This window comes from Paroedura picta, chromosome 12 (assembly GCF_049243985.1).
Source record: "Paroedura picta isolate Pp20150507F chromosome 12, Ppicta_v3.0, whole genome shotgun sequence".
Classification (NCBI taxonomy): Eukaryota; Metazoa; Chordata; class Lepidosauria; order Squamata; family Gekkonidae; genus Paroedura; species Paroedura picta.
This window is the reverse complement of record NC_135380.1, coordinates 357009-379817: the sequence shown is the minus strand read 5'-3', so window position 1 is coordinate 379817 and position 22809 is coordinate 357009. Positions and strand designations below refer to the sequence as shown.

Sequence of the window (22809 nt, the reverse complement as noted above, 5' to 3'; positions counted from 1 at the left end):
GCTTAGCTGGAAACTTTGTTGAATTAATTTCAACCCATTGGTTCTGGTCCGAATCTCTGGGGCAACTGAAAACAACTTTCCTCCATCTTCTCTAGGACAGCCCTATGACAGTATTTGGCTATCATATTTCTCCAGGCTAAACAGACCAAGCTCCCCCAACCTATCCCCCAAACTCCTCACCATCTTTGTAGCCCTCCTCTGGGCACAATCCTGTTTCTCTGTATCTTTCTTCAGTCGTGGTGCCCAAAACCGAACACAGTATTCCAAATGAGGTCTGAGCGGAATAAAGTGGTAACATCACCTTGTGCAATCTGGACACGATACTTCTTTTAATGCAGGCCAAAATCCTGTTTGCCTTTTTAGCCACCGAGACAAACTGCTGACTGGTCAGTGTCTGGTCTACTAAGACCCCCAGATCCTTTTTTTACATGTATCACTTGCCAAGACAAGTCTCACCCATCCTATAGTGATGCATTTAATTTTTTCTACCTAAAAGAAGACGTTACATTACATTCCCTTCACCACCTCTGTCCTCTCCCCCCATCTCTCTTTCTGGCCATCTTGGGGGAAACTGCAGCCAGCTGGCTAGCCCGCAGCAGAGAGGACAACCATGGGCAGGCCTGTGATGCAGATGGAGAGATTTCCCCCGCTTCTTGCAGGCCTCTGTCCAGCATGACTCCCAGACCTACAGCTCTACCACCAGCGGTCCAGGCAGAAGTCTTAGTTTGCCCACCAGTGACAGCAGGGCCAGCATGGTACCTAGGCTGCTGCACTGCTCCTGGCCTGGCCTGCTGTCTGCTGGGCTGAGAGGGCTCTTTGGCTGCTGTGGATGCCAGGCCTGACATGGCTCCCATGCTGCTAGGAGGGGAATGCGGTCTATCTGGGGGTAATTTAACACCATCACCCTGGTGCATTTTATTTTATTTTCAGATGTTTTTTGCCTACCCAGGGAGTCTTCCAAATGTACAGAAAAATCTCTTTCTCCTCCATGCACATCCAGAAGTGCCTAGCAGCACGCACGGTGTGTGTGTGTGTGGATAATAATTCCTCTCCTCATTTTAATTCCAGCATTGTGGAACTAATAATCCCACATCAGTTGTAGCATTGGGGGGGATTCTATTGCATTCACTGGTATTCTTTCTAGGAATATTCTCAACAACATCTAATCCGAAGACAAAGGAAATTTACCATTCAACATTTAACAACATGCACATTAATCCAGAACTTCTTAATTTTTCCACATCTCTACCACGTAAGATTAGAAAAAGGGGGGGAAAAGCACTGGCTGGTTCGAGTATCTGCAAGTAACATCCAAGCTTCAGTTGGAACTGAGTGGTCAGCCAGTGCCAAAGGGCACAATGACTGACTCGGAGATGATAGTCCAGCAAGATAAACCTCACATGCAAGGACCAATCTATAAACTATTTTTGAAATATGATACTGAGACAGAACAGGTTAAAAGCTGTATGGTTAAATGGATGTGAAATTTAAATTGAATGGGAACAACTATGGGCTAAAAATATTAAACTTACCAAGTGTCAAATTTTGAGAGAAAATTGGTATAAAATGTTTTATACAACCATGAGCCAATATGATGACAACAGTTGGAGATGTGCCACTGCAATTCTTGAGGCCACCACAACCCTCACTCCCCTCCCCCTCCTACAATCAGTAGTGGCAAGCCACATGCAGCCCCACCCCCCATGACCAAGCCGTCCAAGGCTTCCCTTGTGGACAACTATGGAAGCAGCTGAAAAGGCCTGTGCAGCTCCCAGGCCCCCCAAGGCAGTGGTCATGGTGGGGAGCCTCAAGAGACTGCTGAACCCATTAAGGCAGCCAAAGGGCCCTGTGCAGCCCCCAATTCCCTCGCAGCTCCCACCACCAGCTCCATCGCAGTTCCGTCCAGATAGTACACAGAGAACACTCGTTTACTTTGGGGGAGGGATTTAAACCTCTCTGTGGATTAAGCTAACTACAGATAGGGCACACATGGGAAAAACAGTGTATAGACAGGGAAATGAGGTAAGGATATACAAAGATCCCTGCTGGATGAGAACCAGTGAGGGTCCCTCGTCCAGCCTCCCATCTCACCCAGGGGCCAGCCAGTTCCTCTGCAGGGCCAGCCACAGGGCAGAGAGGCCGAGGCCTTCCCCTGAGAAGACCCTCAGAAGAGCCCTGCTGGGTCAGACCAGGGAGGGTCCCTCCAGTCCAGCCTCCCGTCTCATCCAGGGGCCAGCCAGTTCCTCTGCAGGGCCACCCACAGGGCAGAGAGGCCGAGGCCTTCCCCTGAGAAGACACTCAGAAGAGCCCTGCTGGGTCAGGCCAGGGAGGATCCTTCCAGTCCAGCCTCCCATCTCACCCAGGGGCCAGCCAGTTCCTCTGCAGGGCCAGCCACAGGGCAGGGAGCCCAAGGCCTTCCCCTGAGAAGACCCTCAGAAGAGCCCTGCTGGATGAGAACCAGTGAGGGTCCCTCCAGTCCAGCCTCCCTTCTCTGGGTCTGTGCCCCTGCTTTCTCCCCTACCGTCATTCCCTGCTCTACTCCCCCCTCACTGTACTCTTGGGACAATCCAAAATTTTGTTCTCAAGTGTGAGGTCTGCACATGAGCACATGCTTAGAGGCACTCTTCTCTGGCTTACAAGTTCTGGGGCTGAAGCAAGCTCAGGGCCCAAGTGCCATCTCAGTTGAAGCTGGGGGTATGAGGGCTCCTGGGGCCAAAGAGCTCAGTGATCAAGGAGATGCAGAGGTTGCACCTGCTGCCCTGGGAGCTACAGCTCTTGCTGCAGAGGTAGCAGTCAGCAGGAAGAGGAGAGGTGCCTGATCCCTCCCAGTATGAGAAGTGATTTGCTGCAGGTCAGTGTGTGGAGAGGTGCAGTTGCAGCAGTTGCTGTCAAGCTGCGGGTCTTGGGCTGCAATGCAGAGAAGAAGGGGGGGGGGAGAGGAGAAGGGCTAGTGTCGTCGTCCCCCCCCCCCCCCCAAGGAGAAGAGGCAGGGAGAGAGGAGGAGGGAGGAAGATCCTTTCCTGCCCTGCGAGCACTGGTGGAGGATTGCTCCTCACTCCACCCTGGCCTGCCTGAGTCAGAGACAGGAGTCTGCTGGAGCAAGCCGCCCGCAGCTTCTGTCCACTAGGCTGGGCAGGGCGGGGCACCTGCTTGCCTTGTGGGAAAGCTGGCTGCGGATCCGGGCAAGCAGCCCTTGAGCGAGGGAGCTGGAGCGCTGGTGGATCGATGCCTCGGACACATCTCTAGCAGGGCCCTGGCGCTGGGGAAGGACTGTTGTCCCGGAGAGGTGAGAAGCGTGGCGCCTGCTCGAGCTCCCGGCTCTCAACGACCGCCCGGAACAGCAGCGTCTGCAACGGAGCTGCGGCATCCTGGCGGCAGCAGCGCCTCCTGGTGCCTCGGGGGCATTTCACGGCGGGCGACCCGTCTGCTGGCATGCTTGCCTGGCCAGGGCCGGAGCGAAGACGTCCGGGCAGCCGCAGGGGCCTGCGCACCTGCAGGCCGGACTGGCCCGGGGAGAGAGACGCCCGGGCTCCGGGGGTCCTGCGGGAAACGACAGTCGACCCGAGGACCCCTCTTTGTAGGGGGAGGGCGAGCCGGGGCTGTGAGCGAAGGGGCACCCAGCAGTGCCCTGAGGGAGGGGAGGGCCCTGAACCTAGGCATGGTCCCTGCTCACCTTGTGGAGCGTGGGGACATCCCAAGCACTCAGCCCCCGCTCCTCCACAGCCTACATCCCGAAGCCCGCTTCGTCACTCTCCCCCAGGCACCCTCCATGGGAGGGCCCGGGAGGTCTGGCTGCAGAAGTAAGTGTGTGTGGGGGGGGGGGGCTGCCTTGGGTGGGGGCGCTGGGAGATGGCCGGGCTCTGGGGAAAGAAGCCGGCTGGACCCCATTTCCCGGGGGTAGGAGGGGCGGAGGAGCTTGGGAGTGAGAGGCCGGCAGCCGGGCGGTCCTTTGCTTAACGAGGAAGGCAGTTGTGCTCAGCTGGGCAGCCACGAGGAGGGGGCTGCGCTTGCGCCTTCCCGGGACACCAGGAGGGTTCTCAGTAGGCCGCGGCGGTCAATCACTACGAAGAAAGAGGGCTCAGTCGGCCGCCCCGTCGGGCTGCCCGGCTGGCAACGCGTGCTGCTCTGCGTCGGGAGACTCCGGAGACCGGCCCTCCCGGGGGCGGAGGGCAGCGACGCTGCTAGGAGACGGCGCCGAGCCAGCCCTGCGGGGCGGCTGTCGCTACGCAGAACTGGAGGCGCCTCTCCGTCGCCGCTGCTCGCCAAGCAAGCGCTGGGGCCCGCGATGCCAGGTACGCCCGCCCGGGGCTTCTGCCGAAAGCCAGCCGGAGCGATCCGTATTGAGTTGCACCGAAGCGGTCAGCTGGGGTGGGGAGCGGTCTGAGTGCCCGCGGGCTGGCCCCAACCCCCAGCTCGAGCCTCCTTCCCCCCGGGGTCTTTGTCGTCAGCCAGGCGGCTGAAGCCGGGGCTCTGGCCGGGGGGGGGGGGGGGGGTGGCGGCGGCAGGATCCTTGCTTGCCGCCTATCTTTCTCGTGGAGACTCGAGGAGGTGCGGAAAGCGCAAGGAAAGCTCGCGGGGGACAGAGGAGGCCTTTCCCAGGAAGCCGCGGGGCTCAGCCTAAAATGCGGCACAGCCTCGGAGTAGCCAGAGCGGACTGGGATTGTGGCGGCCACAGTGGACCCAGACGCTCCCTTGTCATGGCCTTTTGCAGAGGCAGACCCCCCCCCCCTCCCCATCTCCCTTCCCAGGCTATGGGCCATGTCCCTTCCTCTTGCCGCCCCTGCAAGGCTGTGCACCGCAAAGTGGGAGCAATGGAGCAAAAGACAGCCCTCCAAGGTGAGCCGGGGACGAAAGGGCTCTGGCAGTAGCTTCAGTAAGGCCTGCTGTGGAGTGGCCAGGCTCAGCCTGAGGAGCTTCTGTTGAGCTAAGGATGGACTGTGCCCTGGAACATGTGAACATGCCCTGGACTCATGCCAGTCTGATTTCCATCCTGCCCATGGGGTGGAGACCATGCTGGTCGCTCTGATGGATGATCCCCAGGGCAAGCTGGACAGGGGCAGTTCAGCCATTCTCGTTTTGCTAGATCTATCTGCCACATTTGATGTGGTTAGTCACAAGCTATTGGTCCACCACCTCGGTGATGCTGGGATTGGAGGAACAGTGTTACAATGGCTGGCCTCCTTTCTTAAGAACCAGTCACAGAGGATTGTGGTGGGTGAGGAATTGTCTGGCCCTTTGTGCTCCCGGGGCAATACTCTCCCCTATACTTTTTAACATCTATATGTGCCCTCTGGCCCAACTGGCCTGGGGCTTTGGGCTGGGGTGTCACCAATATGCAGATAACACCCAGCTCTATCTCCTGGTGAATGGCTGGCCAGATTTCCCCCAGAATCATTTGTCAGCTGTTTGGAAGCAGTGGCTGGATGGCTCAGGCAGAATCGTCTGAAACTAAACCCCTCCAAGATGGAGGTCCTGTGGCTGGGTAGAAGGGAACAGGATCAGGGAGCATGTCTCCCATGCCTGGATGAAGTGCAATTTACACCTGCACCATCAGCCAGGAATTTGGGGGTGACCTTGGATGCCTCCTTGCCTATAGAGGCCCAGATCACGAAGGTAGCCCAGACAGCATTTTTCCATTTGTACCAAGTATGGCTACTCGCGCTCTACCTGTCCCCGGACCACTTGGCCATAGTGATCCATGCAACAGTCACCTCCAGATTATACTTCTGTAACTTGCTGTACCTGGGCCTACTTTTGTCCCTGAGCAGGAAATTACAACTGGTACAGAATGCGGCTGTGAGGGTCCTCACTAGGTCATCATGGAGGGCCCACATCCAGCCCATGCTGCAGAAGCTGCACTGGTTGCCAGTTAGCTTCCGGATCAAGGTCAAGTCTTGGGGGCTTTTCGCACAAGGACCAATTTTGCTGAATGTTTTCAGTATGCAGAAACACTATATCAAATAGTGGAATTTTGTCATTCCGCATACCTTTAATTTTAGTGGAATATTGAAGTCCCAGTAGCGTTGTATTCATTCCCCACAGGTTTCCAGTCTCACTGGAATTGCAACAAAGGAAGTGATATTTTTCCATGCTTCTTCCTGCCCCTGGCCGTCAATCCAACAGAACAGCCAATGAACTGTTGTGTTCGTGCTCCCCAAAAAAACCCTTCCCTTTAAAAACTGTTTTTTAAAAAGCTGAAAACACCAGTAGCAACAAATATGTGTTCGTAGAAACGAATGTGTATTCATTGTCTCAGAACATTTTTGCCGGCATAGGAGCTGGTGCTTAATTGTTTACATGCTCTTCAAGTAAACCCCCCCCCCCCATGGGTGCGATTTGTGGCCGAAATTACGGCCAGTGTCGAACAGGGGGCTGTCTTGTGCTTGGGAACTTTAAAGACACTTGCAGTAGGGAGCTCTTTGTTTTACTGTTAATCACTTATGTGGAGGGACTTTAGTCGGGGAAGCCTTGCTCGTTTGTTGCTTTTACCGGTCTAAGGGGGAAAAAATGGTGATTGTGTCACCGGAAGCTCAGGGGCGAGAGCGAAGGAGGGACATTCTTTCTACTGCTACATTGAGAATGCACATGTCTTTTTCAGATGTGTTGTAGGTTGTTCTCAAGAGTCTAGCGTTTTTTTTTAGGGGGAATCCACTTTTCTGGATTTCCCGAAAAGCACTACAACGAAGCGATTTTTGTGGGAGTGTTGTGTACAACGTCATGTGGAACGTTGAATTAGCGTTTACCAAAGGTAAGACTTCTGCTACATTTAAATTGTGCGGAATGGCCCTTAGTGTTAACCTTTAAGGCTATACGTGGCCTGGGTCCTGCCCAGGTGGGCAGGCAGGAGCACCACATGGCATGTTTGGTCCCTCCTGTTAGAAGTCCGTATCAGGGCACTGTCTTCTCCAACCAAGGCTGGGCTCCAACCAACAGCCTGTTTCTCGTTTCAGGAAGGGAGCCCCTCAGCCTCCTCGGCCTGGGCCTGGGCCTCAGCCTCTCCCTCTTGCTCCTGGGTGTCCTGGGCTACGCCTTGGCCAGGTGGTATCAGGAAGGGCAGTTCTGGCACCGGGTAGGCGGGTGGCAGGTGGTGGTTTTGGGGTTTTTGGCTCCAGATGGAAGAGAAGCTCAGAACGGTGAGGGACAAGCAGGGTCCTGTTGCCCATCACCATGCCAGTGTCCCCCTGGGGAGTTGCTTCTTTGCAAGCAAAGGAAGGCCCAAACATGCTTCGAATGGCACCCAGGGGGCACACTTCCCCCCCCCCAGCAGTCTTCTCATACAACAACTGCACTGGGGGAAGGTACTCATTTCACCATTTTTGGGCTCCATGTGTTCAGCTGCTTCACACACAGTAGCAAAGCTGGTACAATAATTCTCCCTACCATGTGGGTTTTTTTTGTGTGTGACAAGGCTGCTTGGGGAGACCTGGGATGCACTCCCCCTCCCCTTGTGGCACTATTCTGTCAATTTTGTCTCTCCTTTTCTAAATAAAGGTGCATTGCCATGTACCTGCAAGGTGGCTGCAGAGAAGTCAGGCCAGGTAGTGCAGACAAGTGAGGAAAGGGATTGGGTCCTTTGTCCCTTGGAGAGGCCCTTTTCAGGCCTGGAGCAGCCTGTCACTCAGGAGAACTGGACACCTGAGAACAGGGGATGTCCTGCCAGGGCGAGCAGGGTGGAGGTGGGGAGGCTGGTTAGTTAGTCTTCCCAACCTGCATAGTCCTGAAAAGGCAAAGGCTCCACGTCATTTTCTGCAGCTGGAGAAATAGCACTGGCTAGGGAGGTCTTAGCCAAAAAATACAAAATGGAAAACACAAACAAAGCATAGTAATACTACAAAGTAAGAAGCTGTAGGAATGCCACTGGGAATTCCGAATCCGAAGGAAGAATGGGTCAGTCCTGCATTTCACTCCTGGATGCTTCCTCGGGGACCCCCACAAAACCTTTGCTGCACAAGTGCCTGTAGGCTTCCAGATAATCGTCACGTCCTAATGAGCGACTTCATAGTTTAATTGCAGAGTAGCAACTCCTAGATATATAGAAGACTGTACCTTCCTTAAAATCAGAGTCCAGTCAGGCACCTTTAAGACCAACAAAGATTTATTCAAGGTATGAGCTTTCGAGTGCAAGCACTCTTCCTCAGACTAAGAACTACCTTCCTTAGTCTTTTATATGTTCAGGAGTTGTCCTTCTGACTGGACCTCTGACTGCAATTCCTTGCAGTGGCCACAGCTGTCCTTATGGCCAGGCAGTGTCCTCTCCTCATCTGTCTGAGGAAGATTAATTTCTTGGGGTGGGGGGAGGGAGAGATGAAGGAGAAGAGGAGGCTGAAGCAGGTTCCCAGTTTGCTGTTCCCACATTCTTGTTCATAAAAAGCTCCGTGACTGAAAATGAACTTTGGCCGACCCTGCCCTTCAGGGCCTCCGGGCTACAAGGGGATTTTTGCTGTCCCTTGGTCCAGAGCCTGCCCCAAAGAGGGGTGACCCTGGAGAACTGAAGGAGAAGAAGCTGGGGGCAGCTGGAGACCAAAATCCCATCCTCTACAACCCCAACCTCGGGAGACTGTCCTGCAAGGGGGCATGGGGGATGCTTGGCCCACTCACTAGAAGAAGAGTTGGTTCTTATATGCCACTTTTCCCTACCCGAAGGAGGCTCAAAGCAGCTTACAGTCACCTTCCCTTTCCTCTCCCCACAACAGACGCCCTGTGAGGGAGGGGAGGCTGAGAGAGCCCTGAGATTACTGAAGAGGAAGAAGAGTTGTTTCTTATCTGCTGATTTTCTCTACCTGAAGGAGTCTCTGAGAAGCTTACAGTCACCTTCCCTTTCCTCTCCCCACAACAGACGCCCTGTGAGGGAGGGGAGGCTGAGAGAGCCCTGAGATTACTGAAGAGGAAGAAGAGTTGGTTCTTATATGCTGATTTTCTCTACCTGAAGGAGTCTCTGAGAGGCTTACAGTCACCTTCCCTTTCCTCTCCCCACAACAGACACCCTGTGGGGTGGGTGAGGCTGAGAGAGCGCTTATATCACTGCTCGGTCAGAACAGTTTTATCAGTGCCGTGGCGAGCCCAAGGTCCCCCAGCTGGCTGCATGTGGGGGGAGTGCAGAATCGAACCCAGCATGCCAGATTAGAAGTCCGCATTCCTAACCACTACACCAAACTGGCTCTCCCCATCCCTGCCAAAAACCCCATGAGCAGGGATAGGCCCTCTGCACCCCAGTGCCTGGGCTATGGGACTGAACACATACTTTGGTATCTAATCTAAATTAGTATATCCAGAAATCCCTCCAGTGTCCACTGCCAAGAAGGGAACGATAAGCAATGGGAAGTAGGGGACCCATGAGAACCCGCAGGGTGCCTCTCATTTCCCCCTTCCACTGTTTCGCCGGAAGACCTCACAGCTCCTCCCCTTTCCCTGTTTCTGGCCAGAGCCCCTTGAGTGTGGAGTGCGTGACTTGCAGTGCTCTAACACTTCCTTAGAGTGCAGACCCCATGACCCCATCACTCTGGAACAAGGAGCAAGGAAGTGCAACTAAGGAACTGAAACCACTTTCAGCCTCCTGAGGGCTCCCCCCCAAAGTCATCTGACCAGACAGAAAGATCCCCCCACCCCCCCGTCTGGCAGGGAGAGAGCAGGGAGGGGGAGGAGATCCCTTGAGCAGTGGAAAGGAACAAACTATGTTGAATCTGGGGCTGGGAGGACCATCTCAAGAAAGGAGAACAGTGGCCACCTCCCCTGATGCCCCTGCAATTCAAGCCCTGGGCCGGCCTGACTGAGATGGTGTTTGCAGAGGCAAGGATGAGGCGAGCTGTGTCCAAGAGGGGAGATTTCCCTGGGCTCTTCAGGCCAGGGGGCTTTGACAGAGCCACACCTCTTCCCTTTAGCCAAAGCATCCAGGATGCCCAGGCAGTGCCAGAGCCACCCACCCCTCTGGGCTCCCGAGGGGGCTGCATCTCCAGCTCTCACCCTTCCCTCTCCGTTTTCCTTTCCAGGGCCCCGTTTTGTCTTCAGCCTCTACCGTATACGGTGAGTGCCTCCCTCTCCCTTTCCCCCCAGCTCCTCCTGGTGTGGAGCTTGTTGGGGAGGGGCTCCTAGCCAGAGGGAGGGCTGGGGGCAGCATTAAGGAGCTGCCTTCACACCGCCACCCACCCGCTCTGCCTGAGCATTGCCGGGCCAGACCACAGTGTGGGTGGTTGTGAGCACTCTTTCCATTTTGTCCCCTTCAGCAGCCTGAAGTCCAAGGAGCTGGAGCCGGCTTCCCCCTTCACCATCAGTGGCTCCATGCCAGTCACAGGCAGCAGCCTCAGGCATCTCCGTGAAGGGGGCATGTCAGAATGAGCCACCTTTTCTGTCCCAGCAGCTTTGGAGTACAAGTGGTGAGGGGCTTCCTTGCTGCCTGGCCCCAAGAAGAAGAAGCCAAGACCAGCTTCCGGGTGGGCCCTGGGGATGTCCCGGAATTTCAGCTCCACTCCAGCCTACAGAGACCCGGTGTCCTAGGGGAAATGGCTGCTTGGGGGAGTAGTCTCTCTGGTCTGGTGCCCACTGTCCTCTCCAGGCAACCCCTAGGTGGGAGCCTATTCTGCAGGGTGGCCTGGGCCTCTGCCTCTCCCATGTGGGCAGGCCTCTTGCTTGCCACATCACAACTCCCCCTGAGCTGTGCACAAGGGGAGGGGCTTCCAGGAGAGGCAGGCAGCATCCCACCAGAAGGGTCTCATACACAGTCTCTGATTGTGTAGGGAGAAAGGTGTGGCTGGCGGTCATGGAGCTGAACCTCTGACTGGGCTCTGAACACTCATGTGGTGAGAGAAGTGTAGGGTGGAATCCAGGATCCCCCCAGCCTCCTTTCCTCGAGGGAGGTGGGAGCCAAGTGGCTAAGTTTTGTGCCACTTGAAAGAGCCACGCGTCTTGCAGCTCCTTTCCTTAGAAGCCTGAACTGCTGCGTCCAGCTGGCCATTGTGGATGGGCAACCCCGGGAACCCACAGAAGGGAGGGGGGCAGCAGAGCACAAATTCCCACTTTGTTGGGCTCTGATTGGAATGACCTGGCCAAGCCCTGTCCGCTGCTGGGGCAAGCATAGAATCATAGAATCATAGAGTTGGAAGGGGCCATACAGGCCATCTAGTCCAACCCCCTGCTCAATGCAGGATCAGCCCTAAGCATCCTAAAGCATCCAAGAAAAGTGTGCATCCAACCTTTGCTTGAAGACTTCCAGTGAGGGGGAGCTCACCACCTCCTTAGGCAGCCTATTCCACTGCTGAACTACTCCGACTGTGAAAATTTTTTTCCTGATATCTAGCCTATATCGTTGCACTTGAAGCTTAAACCCATTACTGCGTGTCCTCTCCTCTGCAGCCAACAGAAACAGCATCCTGCCCTCCTCCAAGTGACAACCTTTCAAATACTTAAAGAGGGCTATCATGTCCCCTCTCAACCTCCTTTACCCCTTTTCCTTTGTGTTTGCTTGAATTAATATATTTAAGAAAAACGAACACACATGCTTTTCTCGGTCAATGTTCTAGAAATCTGTCTTGCATGTTTAGAAGGCCAGCTATTTCGAGTATGGTTAGTTCACACTTCGCTTAGGCCTCTGGTAGCCGGGCTCATTGCGCAAGAACCAGCCTACTGCAGGGAGCTTGGGCAGATTCCACAAGAGAGGAAGCACAGAAAGGCTCTCAGTAGATAAGTGCAATGGTTAAAATCTGTGGTGGACAGATCCTCCTGCAGCATGTTGGCAGGACAGACCAGGCTCCTGGTCTAATCTTCCTGGAAGGCCAGCCCTCGATTAGGGAAGTCTTTGGTGCATTTGGCACTCAGAGTCTGCACAATCTGAAGCTTAAATTATCCCTCAAGTTCCCGCTATGATCCTTGAAATGAGAGCTACTCCCCTGGCATCAGATTCCATTCTGTCCTGACTCCATAGTATGGTCAAGTGAGAAAAGCCACCTGCTACCCCACAGCTGGCCTCCTGGAGGGTCTCTTCTTTCAAAGCCAAGGCCAGTTTGCTCTGGCAGTCCTTGGAGGGGCTCTACAGAGCTTTTGGTGAGGTGCAGGGCTGGGGAAGGTTTACAGCCAGACCTTCAGAGCTTAAAGGATGTTTTCTACCCCCCAGATTGGTGTCCCCCCAATATGCCAAAATTTCCTTTTCAATAGAATAAGATTTTCCCCCTGAGTCTGTTAGACTCAGGAAGCAAAGACAACAGTAACTTATTAACCATTTTTAGCTAAGGTGATGATAATTAGCTTGCCTATCTCAAGGCAGATGACAGGATACCATCATACAGTACCTCCTCAGCTGATGAGAAATGCAACATAACAAGAATTACATAACAAAATTTGAGCCCAGGGGCACCTTTAACACCCACAGAGTTTTGTTCACACTATTAGCTTCTGTGTATGTGCTCACTTCTTCAGATACAATGAAATGGAAGTTACCAGTTCTTATATAGAGGCAGAGGGTGAGCAGAACAGCAGCATATACTGTTGGATATATTCCATTCCATATACTATGGAATGACCATAGTAGCTTATAAGGTTACCATGTGCTTGGATTTCATTCACTGGACGATTGCAGGCAGTGGCAGCAGATGCAGGGGGAGTCCTCTCCCTAGTGGATTGATGTACAGTCTGTCCATCTGCCCGTGCCCCCCCCTGCCCCTCCTGGGGCTGGTATGCGCAGCTAGAACTCACAACCGGGGATTTCCCTGGCTCCTGTTCCTTCTCTGCAGGTGGCCATGGGCTGTTCCCATCCTGCTTGTCCCACTTCTGGGGGGGGGGTCCTTCCACCGCCTGGGCAGTCCCATCTTCACTGGTAGCGTATGTCATGGGCAGTGTATGCCCAGCGGATGCCACCGACCAACAGCCTCTCCCCTGGGGCTGCTGAGGGCCTGCCCCCAGGAATCCGGCCAACAGGCAGTGTTATTAGTAATTATAAATTATTATTATTATTATTTTAAAAAGTATAGGCCAGGCTTGGTGGCTTACATGTCAGAAGATAAAACAGCACCAAAACATAATCAAACCATTCCAGTTAAAAACTGTCACTTAACTCTTCCCCGTTTCAATAGTTCAGCTGCCTTTTCTATACTTTGTGGTTCTGGCCTTGTGGTGGGAGGCCTTCCAGTGCAGGGGAGTCTGGGGGAGGCAGCAGGAGGCCCGTCTCTCGTTTGCTCCTGGCCTCAGCCGTCAGCCTGGTGGCTGAGCATGGTTTTCCAGGCCCTGCGGATCTTTGCTCAGTGCCCAGGTGTCAGTTGGTCGTTCATTCCCCCACGCAGGAGCCAGGGCCAAGAAAGCCCTGCCTCCAGCTGAGGCTGGCCATGCTTCTCTGAGGCTAGGACACACCAAGAGTGCGGATGGACATACTGGGAAAGGTGGGTCCATAGGCATGCAGGTCCAGACTACCTAAGGCCTTGAAGGTCAATGACAACACCTGGAACTTGATCCAGGACTCACCTGCAACCAGTGCAGCTGGTGGAGGGAAGGCTGAATATAGGCCCTCCACAGGGTCCCTGTTGTGCAGCTGCAGTTTGCACCAGCAGCAGTTCCCTGATCATAGCCAATGGCAGGCCCTTACAGAGCAAATTACAGCGGCCCAGTGACTACCACATGTGTCTTCCAGGGCCAGATAGGGCACTAGTTGCTTTGCCTGGCAAGCTACACTTTTAATCTAAGCCTTCATGGTAAGGGGCATCAAAGATCACCGCCAGATTCCTGGTGAGTGTGAGGATGTTAGTTGCATTCTGTCCAGGCAGGGGAGACCCACTTCCTCTCCTGGCCCCTTCTTCCTCAACCACAGGACCTCCATCTTGGAGGGATTCAGCCTCAAATGGCTCTGCTGGGGCCATCCCGATACAGCCTCCAGGCACTTGACCAGAGAAGGGGGCGTGAGTGTATCTCATTCATCAGCAGATGGAGCCGGGTGTCATCTGCATGCTGGTGACAACCAGGCCCGGCCTCCCTCTGGATCAGTTGTGCGGGAAGGCGCTTGTGGCACTCCACAAGGGAGCAGGTGACAGCACGACTCCTCCTCCCCAATTGCTACCCTCTGTCCCCGACCGTGGCTGCTTTGGGCTAACCCCCGTATCCTCACATGGGGGGGGGGGGGCAATGAGCAAACAGCTCATGGTCTGCTATGACAAATCTTGCTGTGAGATGTAATACCAGCAGTGCTGTCTTGGTCCAGCTGTCTCCAAAGGAGAGCAACCAAGGCTCTTTCTACCCTGTGGTCCAGCTGGAAACCAGACTGGAAGGGATCCAGGATGGATACTTCCTCTAGGAATGCGTGGAGTTGTTCTGTGGTCACTTAATCAACTACCTTCCCCAGAAACAGCAGGAGTGAAACCGGGCAGTAGCTGACAGGGACACTCAAATCCAAGAATGGCCTTTTCAGTAAGAGCTGCACCACTGCCTCCTTCAGACTCCCCGTGAATGTCCCTGAGGTTAGGAGCAGGATTATTACTTCCCATGCAGCTCCCACTGTCTGGAGAAGCCAGTTCCCTCCCTAGGGGGCAGCCCTCTGCAACCAAAAGGAGACCTTTGTCACAGGCCCCCCAGCTCTCTGCCTTGTTGTCCCAGGGTGGGTGTCCTGGAGGCTGAGCCACCCCCTGGCCTTGCAGAGGGTCTGCCCACTCCTCTCCCCCCATTCCCCCATGGCATCTCCTCCAGGCTGACTCAGCTGAGAGTCCTTACAGGTTGCACCCCAGAAGGCTCAAGTGGAGGTGGACACTGGAGCACCAGAGGGAGGGAGAGCTGGAGGCCAGGCAGGACATCTGAAGCCAGCACGGCCTTGGGGAACTCTGACAGGCATGGCCAGGGCTCCAAGCCCCCTGGTGCCACACTGGACAGTGAATGCCGCCACCCATGGCAGGTGCTGCCTGCCTTGGGAGCCACAGCCAGGGACCCAGGGCCTGCAAGGACAGCCACAGGAGCCTGCTTCAGGTAGCCAGAAGCAAGAATTGGCTTGGATGGGGTCATGACCCTCAAGCTTGGCAGCCAGCTAGAGGAGCCCAGAACCTCCCCTGGGCCCTGGGCCTGCCTTTGGTGCCCAGAGACCTGGGCACAGGGTTGGCCTGCTTGCTTCAGCACCTCTGCAGAGTCCAGCCTCACAAGCTCAGCCTTCCTGGCTGGGGGTGCTCCCTGCGGCTCAGGGCCACAGTCCTTTTGGGTGCCCCCCTCGCCGTTGCTTCCTGGCCATAGTCCCCCACATTCCAGAGGCCCTGCGGGCAGAAGGTGGCTGTGGCTGTGGCTGCTCACGGGATCTTGCAGGCAGATGCCACTGTCAGTGCTGCAGCCGCTGGTGTCCATCAGGTGTCTGAGCTGGGGGCTTCCTGTCCTGCAGGTGGCCAAGACTTCGGGCATGCTGCGCATCCCCTGTCCTGGGCCTTGCCTGGCTGCTCTGTTGTCCTGGCTCCACCTGGCAGGGTGGGGGTGAGGGTGAGTCTTCAGGCCCAGGGAAATCTGGTGGACAGACTCCTCTGCCAGGCACAGGCCAAGAGCCCAGGGCTCCTTCTGCAGCCAGGGAGACTTCTCCTTCCGGAAAGATTTCTGGTAGGAACAGGAGGGAAATGTTAGTCTTGCCAGGTTCTGCCTCAGAGTAGATGAGCCGTCAACCTCTCCATTTTCCACCCAGTCTCCTCCTCTGAGGGGCTTGGGGCAGCTTGTGTGGCCCCTGCCCAAGTTTTGTCCTTGTAACAACCACCCTGTGAGGTAAGTAGCACTAAGACAGAAGAACTGACCCAGTGAACCACCCCTGAATGCGGGGATTTGAACCTGGACCACCCATGGCTGACATGAGCCAGTACACCGCAGCTCTCCGTTGGAGGAATGGTTATCCAGAGGTGATTCTGCAGCCCCCCCCCCCATGCTTCTGCCACCCCAGAAGTAACAGAAGGCTCCTGGAGGGCGTGATGTGATTGCCAAAGCGGTCTCAGAGATGCCTTCCACCAAGGGCAGGGGGCTCTGGACTGTGTAGCTACCCACAACAGATGTTGTTGTTGTCTGTTGTGGGTGCTTGTGCAGCATTTTTTGCTCTTTGCACTGTTTTATGCTCATGCCTACCATTTTCTGTCATTTAATCACTTAAAAAAGCAATTTTAGAAACACTTCAAGGGAAAAAAACTCTGAGCCACAGAAGCAGAAATCAAGCAATTATATCTGGACCCTTCCAGTTCCTTCCAAATATGGGGCTTGTGGGGCACAGTCCACATGTAGGAGAGGCCAACCGACAAGCTGTCTTGCATAGAGCATGTGTGCATGTGTGTACATGAGACTGATTCTCTCCACCCTCCAGTCTGCACAGCTGTGCTGGCTTAGGTACAAAAAAAGCCCAACTTTGGCCCTTTTTATCAGGTTCAGCCCTAATTAATGGAATAAATCCCACAAACATAGGATCTGGGCTTAAATATGCTTAGATAGCGCTCTCAAAGCTACTGAGATGGCAGAATGCTTAGTGGAAACCCTGTGCAGAGATGTGCCAAGAGAGGCCATCCTGTCCTGCTGGGACAGCTGCCACTTAGGCAGCCCTGTCTCTCATTTATCAAGATTGATTGATTTACAGCATCTGCTAGTCACCTTTCTCTCTTGTGGAATTCAATGCTGTTTAGGACAGAAGGGAAAACATTATTTTAAAACACCATGGCTTTCCCCTCTTTCTGCCTCTTCAGCTGTTTAATTGGTCAGACAGCGAGGGGCCACAGCAGTGGTCAGAGGGACATCCTCAACAAGTATGCAGTGCTGGAAAGGGCAGCTGCCAGACCGTCTCTCTGTTAACTGCTTTCATGCTCCTGGCTGGTTTGCCTATTGCCAACTTAATGACGATTATTCGTATGCCTGTATGTGTTCTCTTTACTTTGCAAGCTAGTCTCTGGGCGGGGAGCACCAAAATGTTCCAAGTAACAAATACAGGACCTGCCAAACAGTAACAGGTGGGCTGACGGCTCTGCCTCAGAAGCTGAAGCCAGTGGGGAGGGGAGGGGAGGGGAGGGGGCAGGCCCCTAGGGGAGCACTCACCAGCACCAAGGGCGTCTTCATGGGCTTCATCACATAGGCACGGGCCCAGACTGCTGCTTGGATGCCAAGAGCCACCAGACTGAGGAGGGCCAAGCTGGCAATTGCTGTGGCCCTTGCGCTGTCTGCCAACAGAGTGACCCCAGGGGTGATGTGGCTGCACAAGCCTGTCACATGCAGCACAGTACTGCTAGAGAGGCTACCCACCCCTTGCCTGGGAAAGATGGCCCTGGGTTCCACTGCAGAGGCTGGGAGAGGGAGCCATGAGGGCCTCACTGCTCCTGGACAGTAGTGGTGGTCAGTGTCCAAAGAGAGCCCCCTGAGGGGTTTGGGGGGCTCACGACACTAGCTCTTCTGACTGGAGCAGCATCAGGGGACTGCCAGTCAAGTCTTGGATGTCCCCTCCCCTCCCAAACTCTAACAACAAAAGCAACACTTCCTTTTTGTGACCCACCCTTCCTGGCTAGTAGCACAAACGTCTTGATTGCCAGCAGATATTTGCAGCATGCAGAGCACTCCAAGGGGAGGGGACCCACCCGGAAAAGGGGGCTGTGGGGTGGGGTGGATAGCTGCTTAGTGGGGCTTGGTCCTCCTGGCCTTTGGCTCCTTTGGAGCAGACAGGGAAGCATCACTCTCATGGGGGGCGGGGAGCACTCCAGTCTCACCTGTCAGGGGAGGGGTCGAGATGCACTCCTCTTTTGTCCAGCTGGCAGGAGTGGGTTGGGATGGCAGGTGGGGCTCCACGCTGACACAGTACCGCTCGCCCCACAGCAGTGCAGGGAGCTCAAAAGTCTGGTTGTTTTCCACACGCATGTACTGCAGGGGCAGAAGGAGGGCAGAAAGGTCCAAACTGTGCCAGGCGACAGGGGCCTCGGGTAAGGCCAGCTGCAGTGCAAGCAGCTGTCCTGCGGCCAGTCCCTTAACTCCTTGGAGACCAGCCCTGCATCCCGTAGCAGGGAACAGCTCCCCCAGTGGCCACTGAAGGGACCTCATCAGGGAGCATGGGTATGTGGGGTGTGGGTGTGGGTGTGAAGGGGGCCCTGGGCTCAAAGTCCCCTTTCCTTGGAGGAGCGCCGCCACAGCCTCACCTCCGTGTCCGTGGATGCCCTCCGGACATGGACTCGATACCAGCCCCATCCACCAGGGCGCAGGCCTTCAGGGGCCAGGGAGGAATTCTCCCCCCCCACAAGGAGGGAAAGTTCCAGAGTCACTCGCAGGATGTTGCCAGAGAGCGCCAGGTTCAAGTTCCACAACTGGGGAGTTGCTGGGGAAATAAAATGGCCTCAAGTCAGTCATGAGAACTTCCCAGGCCAAATTCTGTCCAGGCCTGCCTGAGCAGGAGGGTGCCTCCTGATTCACACAGAGACACCCTCAGCTTCCAGCTGCTTTTCAGACCTGCCTGCTCTTGGCTGACCCCACACCATTCCAGTGCCCGGGTATGGGAGGGGGCATCAGGCCCCAACTAACAGCAGGGTCTCCCACAGTGCCCAGCACAACAGCCAGGTGGCATGAGGGGGGGGGGAGGGACTGTGGCCTTGTTTACTGCAAGCACCCCCTCACCCCAACAAGTACTCCAGGTCAGTCCCAGGCGAGTTCCTGTAGAGTTCAGCCGGCAGCCAAGGCCCCTTGGCTTCCCTGAGGGCCCCAGCTGGCCTGGCCAAGGAGACTCCCGGGGCCCAGGCAGAGCTGAGCCTCCCAGGGGAAAAAGCCTCCCATGCGGACTGACTGCTGCCCCAGGATGACTCGAGGCCTCTCTGGGACCCAACATAGCCGCTATAATACGACAGGGGGCGCTAGCTGTGGCTCCGCACCTCCTTCCCTGTTGGGGAGTCCCACGGGCTTCCCCGCTGGAAGAACTGAGGAACTGACAGCTCCCCAGCACCGCCCGCAACTCCACCTCGGAAAGTCCGGCCTGATTTCTGGGAAAGGCTTCGTGGATGGGGAAGCGAGCCACCAAGCCCCCCTGCCGCTCAGCCCCCTTCGAACTCGGCAAGCGCCTTTTCCTGCCCGCCCGCGGCGGGGGTTGGTGGTTGGCCAGGCTGCCTTCCTGGGGGGCCCATGCTCGCCCTCCACCGTATTTGGACACAGGCTAACCAGGGGGCCCGGAGGAGGAGCTACCTTCCTTAGGCGAGAAGGGGCCCGTGGGCGTCCAGCGGGAAACGCCGTCGGGGGCCACGGCGCGCACTCTGGCGAAGTACCGTCGCGAGGGCTCTAGAGTCTCGGCGCTGAGGTCGCAGGATTGGCGGACGATGGAGCTGCAGCGGGCCACCCGCGTCCAGCTGTAGTTGCCATACCTGAGGAGAAAGCAGGGTTGGTGGGCGCCCGTCGCGGCCGAGGGGGGGGGGGAGAGGGCGGCGAGGCGGCGGCAATACCGGGACTTACCGCTTGTACTGCACGTCGTAGAGGAGGCCGGACGAGGAGGCGCCACCGCCGGGCGCCCAGAGCAGGAGGCTCTGGAAGGGGTCCGCCCGGAAACGCAGGCGCTCGGGGGGAGCCAGGCGGCGCGGGGAGGGCCCGGGACAGGCTCCAGAGGCGCGGCCGCCCTCCAAGCAGCGCAAGAGGGTCAGCAGTAGCGGCGCGGCCAGGAGCATCTCGGCAGCCACGCATCCAAGGTGTGGCGTAGCCCTTCGCTCGCATCGACACCAGGGGCGGGACCCACCGGCAGGCCGAGCTCGGGCATTCCCCACCGGGCCCCCTGGGCGGGCGCACTTCCTTCCCTCGGGAGTCCCCCGAGGGCGGGGCTCACCTTCCGGGCTGGCACCCACGCAGGGCCGGGGAAGTCCGGACCCCCGCTGCGGAGGGAGCACCTTCGTCGAAGGAGTGGACCTCCTTGGCGCCAGAGCCGGGCATGCCGGCGGCGGCGGCGGCGGCAGGGGCGTCCTCCAGGCAGGGGGCTTCCTCGCCAGCCCTTCCCGCGGGAGGATTCTTTGGCCGGCAGCCCAGCGAAACCTCGTCTCTCTTCCAGGCTGCGGGGGCGGCCGAGAGGAGGAAGGGAAGCGGAACAGCGCGGGGTGGAGGGAGGGTCGGCCAGAGGCGGCTGCAAGCAGAAGCGGAACCGGCCCTCGCGGCTTGCAGGCGGCCGCTGACTTCGGGGCCTCGAGGTGTCGCTTCCCGGATCGGGCCCTGCTGGCCTTTGGGGATGACCTCACACTCGCGCTGGCGGCCTTGCGGCTGCCCGACCTACCGTAACCCCTCCCGCCTGGCTTCCCTCCGATGCTCCTAGGAGTAGGCACAAGGGGAAGCAATGGGCAGGCATGGGGCCAGGATCAGCCTCGCTCTCTGGGAAACGGCAGCTTCGCCGGTTTCGGAGTCCCTGGACCCTCTCCCTGAACGCCAGGTTGTGTCAGGAATGCCAGCCTCCAGGTGGGACCTGGGGATACCCTGGATGTACAGTTCATCTCCAGCCCGCAGAGATCAGTTCCCCCCTGAAGACAGTGGGAGGTTTGGGCGGGGGGGGGGGGGCTCTGTGGCACTGAGTGGTGACTCAGGTGGCCCCCAGCCTCTCCAGGCTCCCTGTCCAAATCTCCAGGAGCTGGCCATCCTACCCCTCCATCCCCTGCCGGTGGCCAGGTAGGCACTCCTCAGTTTGAGGCGTTTGTCCCACGCTAACAAACGGCTGGTTCCTGGCTGGGCCTCGCCAGGGCCTGCTGCTGGCTGCGTGCCCTGCCCAGGAGTGGCTTAAGGATTCACGGGGCCATAGCACCAGAGGCAAGGCATGGATTTGCAGGGCCGTAGCAGAGTCCATTTTCTGTGGGAGCAGCCAAACTGGAGGCAGAGCCCCCTCCCCCCCGTAGTGGAAAAAGGTGCCACTCCAAGTTTCTTCAAAGAGGGAAAGGCCCTCATCCACTGGGGTGAAGGGACCAGGTGGGTCCTCTGGAAGCACAGCATGTGCTACATGGATAAACTGGCCCTGCCTCCAGCAGTGGTACTCCTCCTGGGCTCCTGGGGAAACATCAGAACAAAGCCAGACCTGCCAGCAAGCCTGTGGTACCCAGCCGCCCACGGCCCCTTCTCCATGGGTGCCCTCGGATAAAGCCTCCTGCTGCCTCCTGGGGGTGGCCCTGGGAGCTCATGCTGGCACTGCCAGGGGGGGCGCTTGGCATGGTTGGGGGGCCCTCCCTGGCAGGGGTAGCAAAGGCCTTGGTGGCAGCCAGCTGATGGGCTTCCAGGAGTTCATCTCCATTCACTGCCTCATTTCATTCCCCTCTCTGCCCCGCCCTCAGTCTGCAATGTCTCCCCACTGCCCAGTGGAGATGGGCAGAACCCCCCCCCCCTGGAATTCAGCTTCTGAGTACGTGCAGAGGGCTCACTGGGGTTGCTAGGGGGGGCAGGGGAAGGATGCCTGAGCAGGTCGGTGGGTGGGTGGGTGGGGGGCACAGCACCCCTGCCTTGGAGCCAGACTGGACCACTGCAGGAGCTGAGGCCACTGGGAGAGAAGGCACTTGCTTCCATCAGAGCTCTGTGGCCAGACACTGGAGCTGGTTCCCTCCCAGGTTTCCCTTGGTTACAGAAGGCAGGGCCAGTTCCGCCCTGCACGTCCAGGGTCCCAGCCATGCCCAAGAGTCTGCAGAGGCTGAAGCCACTTTCTCCCCCCCCCCTGCCCAGCCCTTTCTCCCACTTGTGCAGCCCCCTTTGGGATGTGGCTGGGTGGGCTCCTGGCAGCCACTGACCACTGAGCAGCAGGGCTGACTGGCAGCTGCCCTCCTCCCCCTTCCCCTCACGTTTTCTGTCCTGATCCTTTGACCGGCTGGTAAGAGCTGTGCCTTCCATGGGGTTGCTGTTCAACAGCTGCTCCTCCTGGCCATTTGGCCCCAACCTTTCCCTGGGCACCAAGGGCCACTGGTGTGTGGAGTTCCAGCTGGGCCTCCCACAGCCAGGGATGACCCTTCTGAGAATACTTTGTTAGATGCTTTCTTGCGAATTCTCTCTCTTCCCTTCTCATCTCCCCAAGGCTCAGTGGGTCCCTACCTCCAAGTCTCAGCATCAAAGGTCTTGGGAATTCCCAGGGAGGCAAGACTGGCAAGGCTCAGAGTGTCTCTCGCCCTGCCCTGCCACACACACAGAGAAGCAACTTGCTCACGGAGCCTGTTTGCCAACATTGCAGCGCTTTGGGTCCTGGCGTGGCCAGTTGCATGGACAGGATTGCAATGAAAGGACACCCTGAGCCCAGCATGCCAGGGAACCTGCCGTCTACAGAGATGGACAGGCAGGCAGTCGGGTGGGCGTGAGCAGGGCAGCCACCTGCCAGACTCTGGGCACCATGTTTGATTCAGGGAGTTGATTTCAACATAGTATTCAGTTTTAAAAGTTCTTGCCTTTTGCAGAAATGGAGGAAGCTTTTTAAAACAAATTATCCATAATAAATAAACTTGGGGAGGGAAGAGAGAAGGCATTATGCATAATTACAGCTGCATTGGTGGCATTTTCTCCCCTTGCTTGAGCAGGCAAAGGACTTTGGCTGAATTCATTCTTTTTATGTCCATCTTCCCAGAATGATGCTAGATATGAGGAAATGGTTAACGAGACAGACAGCCTTATTGAGTTATTTATTTATTTCAGGCCTTTTATGTTGAGACCCAAAGTAGGTTATACAGCTGAAAAACTGCAATAATAAGATCAGTATAAAGCTACAATGCAACAAAACTGGATCACAACATTAGATAACAAGATAAGGCCTCAGCATAGTCTGAGTCCAGGGGCACCTCGAAGACCAACAAAGTTTTATTCGAGATACAAGCTTTTTTGTACCAGCACACTTCTTCAGAAATAATAAAGCAGCATTTCCTGAACCATACATATAGAAAAAGTGTGTGT

At 56.3% G+C, this 22809-nt stretch overlaps 2 protein-coding genes across 3 annotated transcripts; one reads left to right on the top strand and one right to left on the bottom strand.

The window, feature by feature from the left end:
• The first annotated feature begins 3658 nt into the window (after window positions 1–3658).
• SMIM35 (small integral membrane protein 35) lies at window positions 3659–12461 on the top strand. Its single transcript, XM_077306569.1, has 4 exons — window positions 3659–3800; window positions 3966–4292; window positions 9987–10020; window positions 10221–12461. The coding sequence occupies exons 1-4, from the start codon at window positions 3659–3661 to the stop codon at window positions 10330–10332; spliced, it is 615 nt and encodes a 204-aa protein (XP_077162684.1). The 3' UTR covers window positions 10333–12461.
• A 448-nt stretch (window positions 12462–12909) lies between these two features.
• Window positions 12910–20180, bottom strand: IL10RA (interleukin 10 receptor subunit alpha). 2 transcript variants are annotated; one of them, XM_077305674.1, is made up of 6 exons: window positions 19378–20180; window positions 19114–19289; window positions 18084–18259; window positions 17661–17811; window positions 16999–17120; window positions 12910–15534 (listed from the first exon to the last, which is right to left on the bottom strand). In XM_077305674.1, exons 1-6 carry the CDS (start codon window positions 19584–19586, stop codon window positions 14662–14664), a joined length of 1707 nt encoding a protein of 568 aa, XP_077161789.1. In that variant the 5' UTR covers window positions 19587–20180; the 3' UTR covers window positions 12910–14661. The 2 variants fall into 2 exon arrangements, with proteins under 2 accessions (XP_077161789.1, XP_077161790.1); XM_077305675.1 differs by having other exon boundaries at window positions 19742–20180.
• Window positions 20181–22809: the final 2629 nt, after the last annotated feature.

Bases quoted from the DNA above. Each gene is read 5' to 3' on its own strand.
- SMIM35 (XM_077306569.1), top strand. From the start codon at position 3,659: ATGGTCCCTGCTCACCTTGTGGAGCGTGGGGACATCCCAAGCACTCAG. The intron at 3,801-3,965 runs GTAAGTGTGTGT...TTAACGAGGAAG, and splicing joins CGGGAGGTCTGGCTGCAGAA to GCAGTTGTGCTCAGCTGGGC. The intron at 10,021-10,220 runs GTGAGTGCCTCC...TGTCCCCTTCAG, and splicing joins TTCAGCCTCTACCGTATACG to CAGCCTGAAGTCCAAGGAGC.
- IL10RA (XM_077305674.1), bottom strand. From the start codon at position 19,586: ATGCTCCTGGCCGCGCCGCTACTGCTGACCCTCTTGCGCTGCTTGGAG. The intron at 17,812-18,083 runs GTGAGGCTGTGG...CTGCCCCTGCAG, and splicing joins GGGCATCCACGGACACGGAG to TACATGCGTGTGGAAAACAA. The intron at 15,535-16,998 runs GTGAGTGCTCCC...TGTTCCTACCAG, and splicing joins TGAAGACGCCCTTGGTGCTG to AAATCTTTCCGGAAGGAGAA.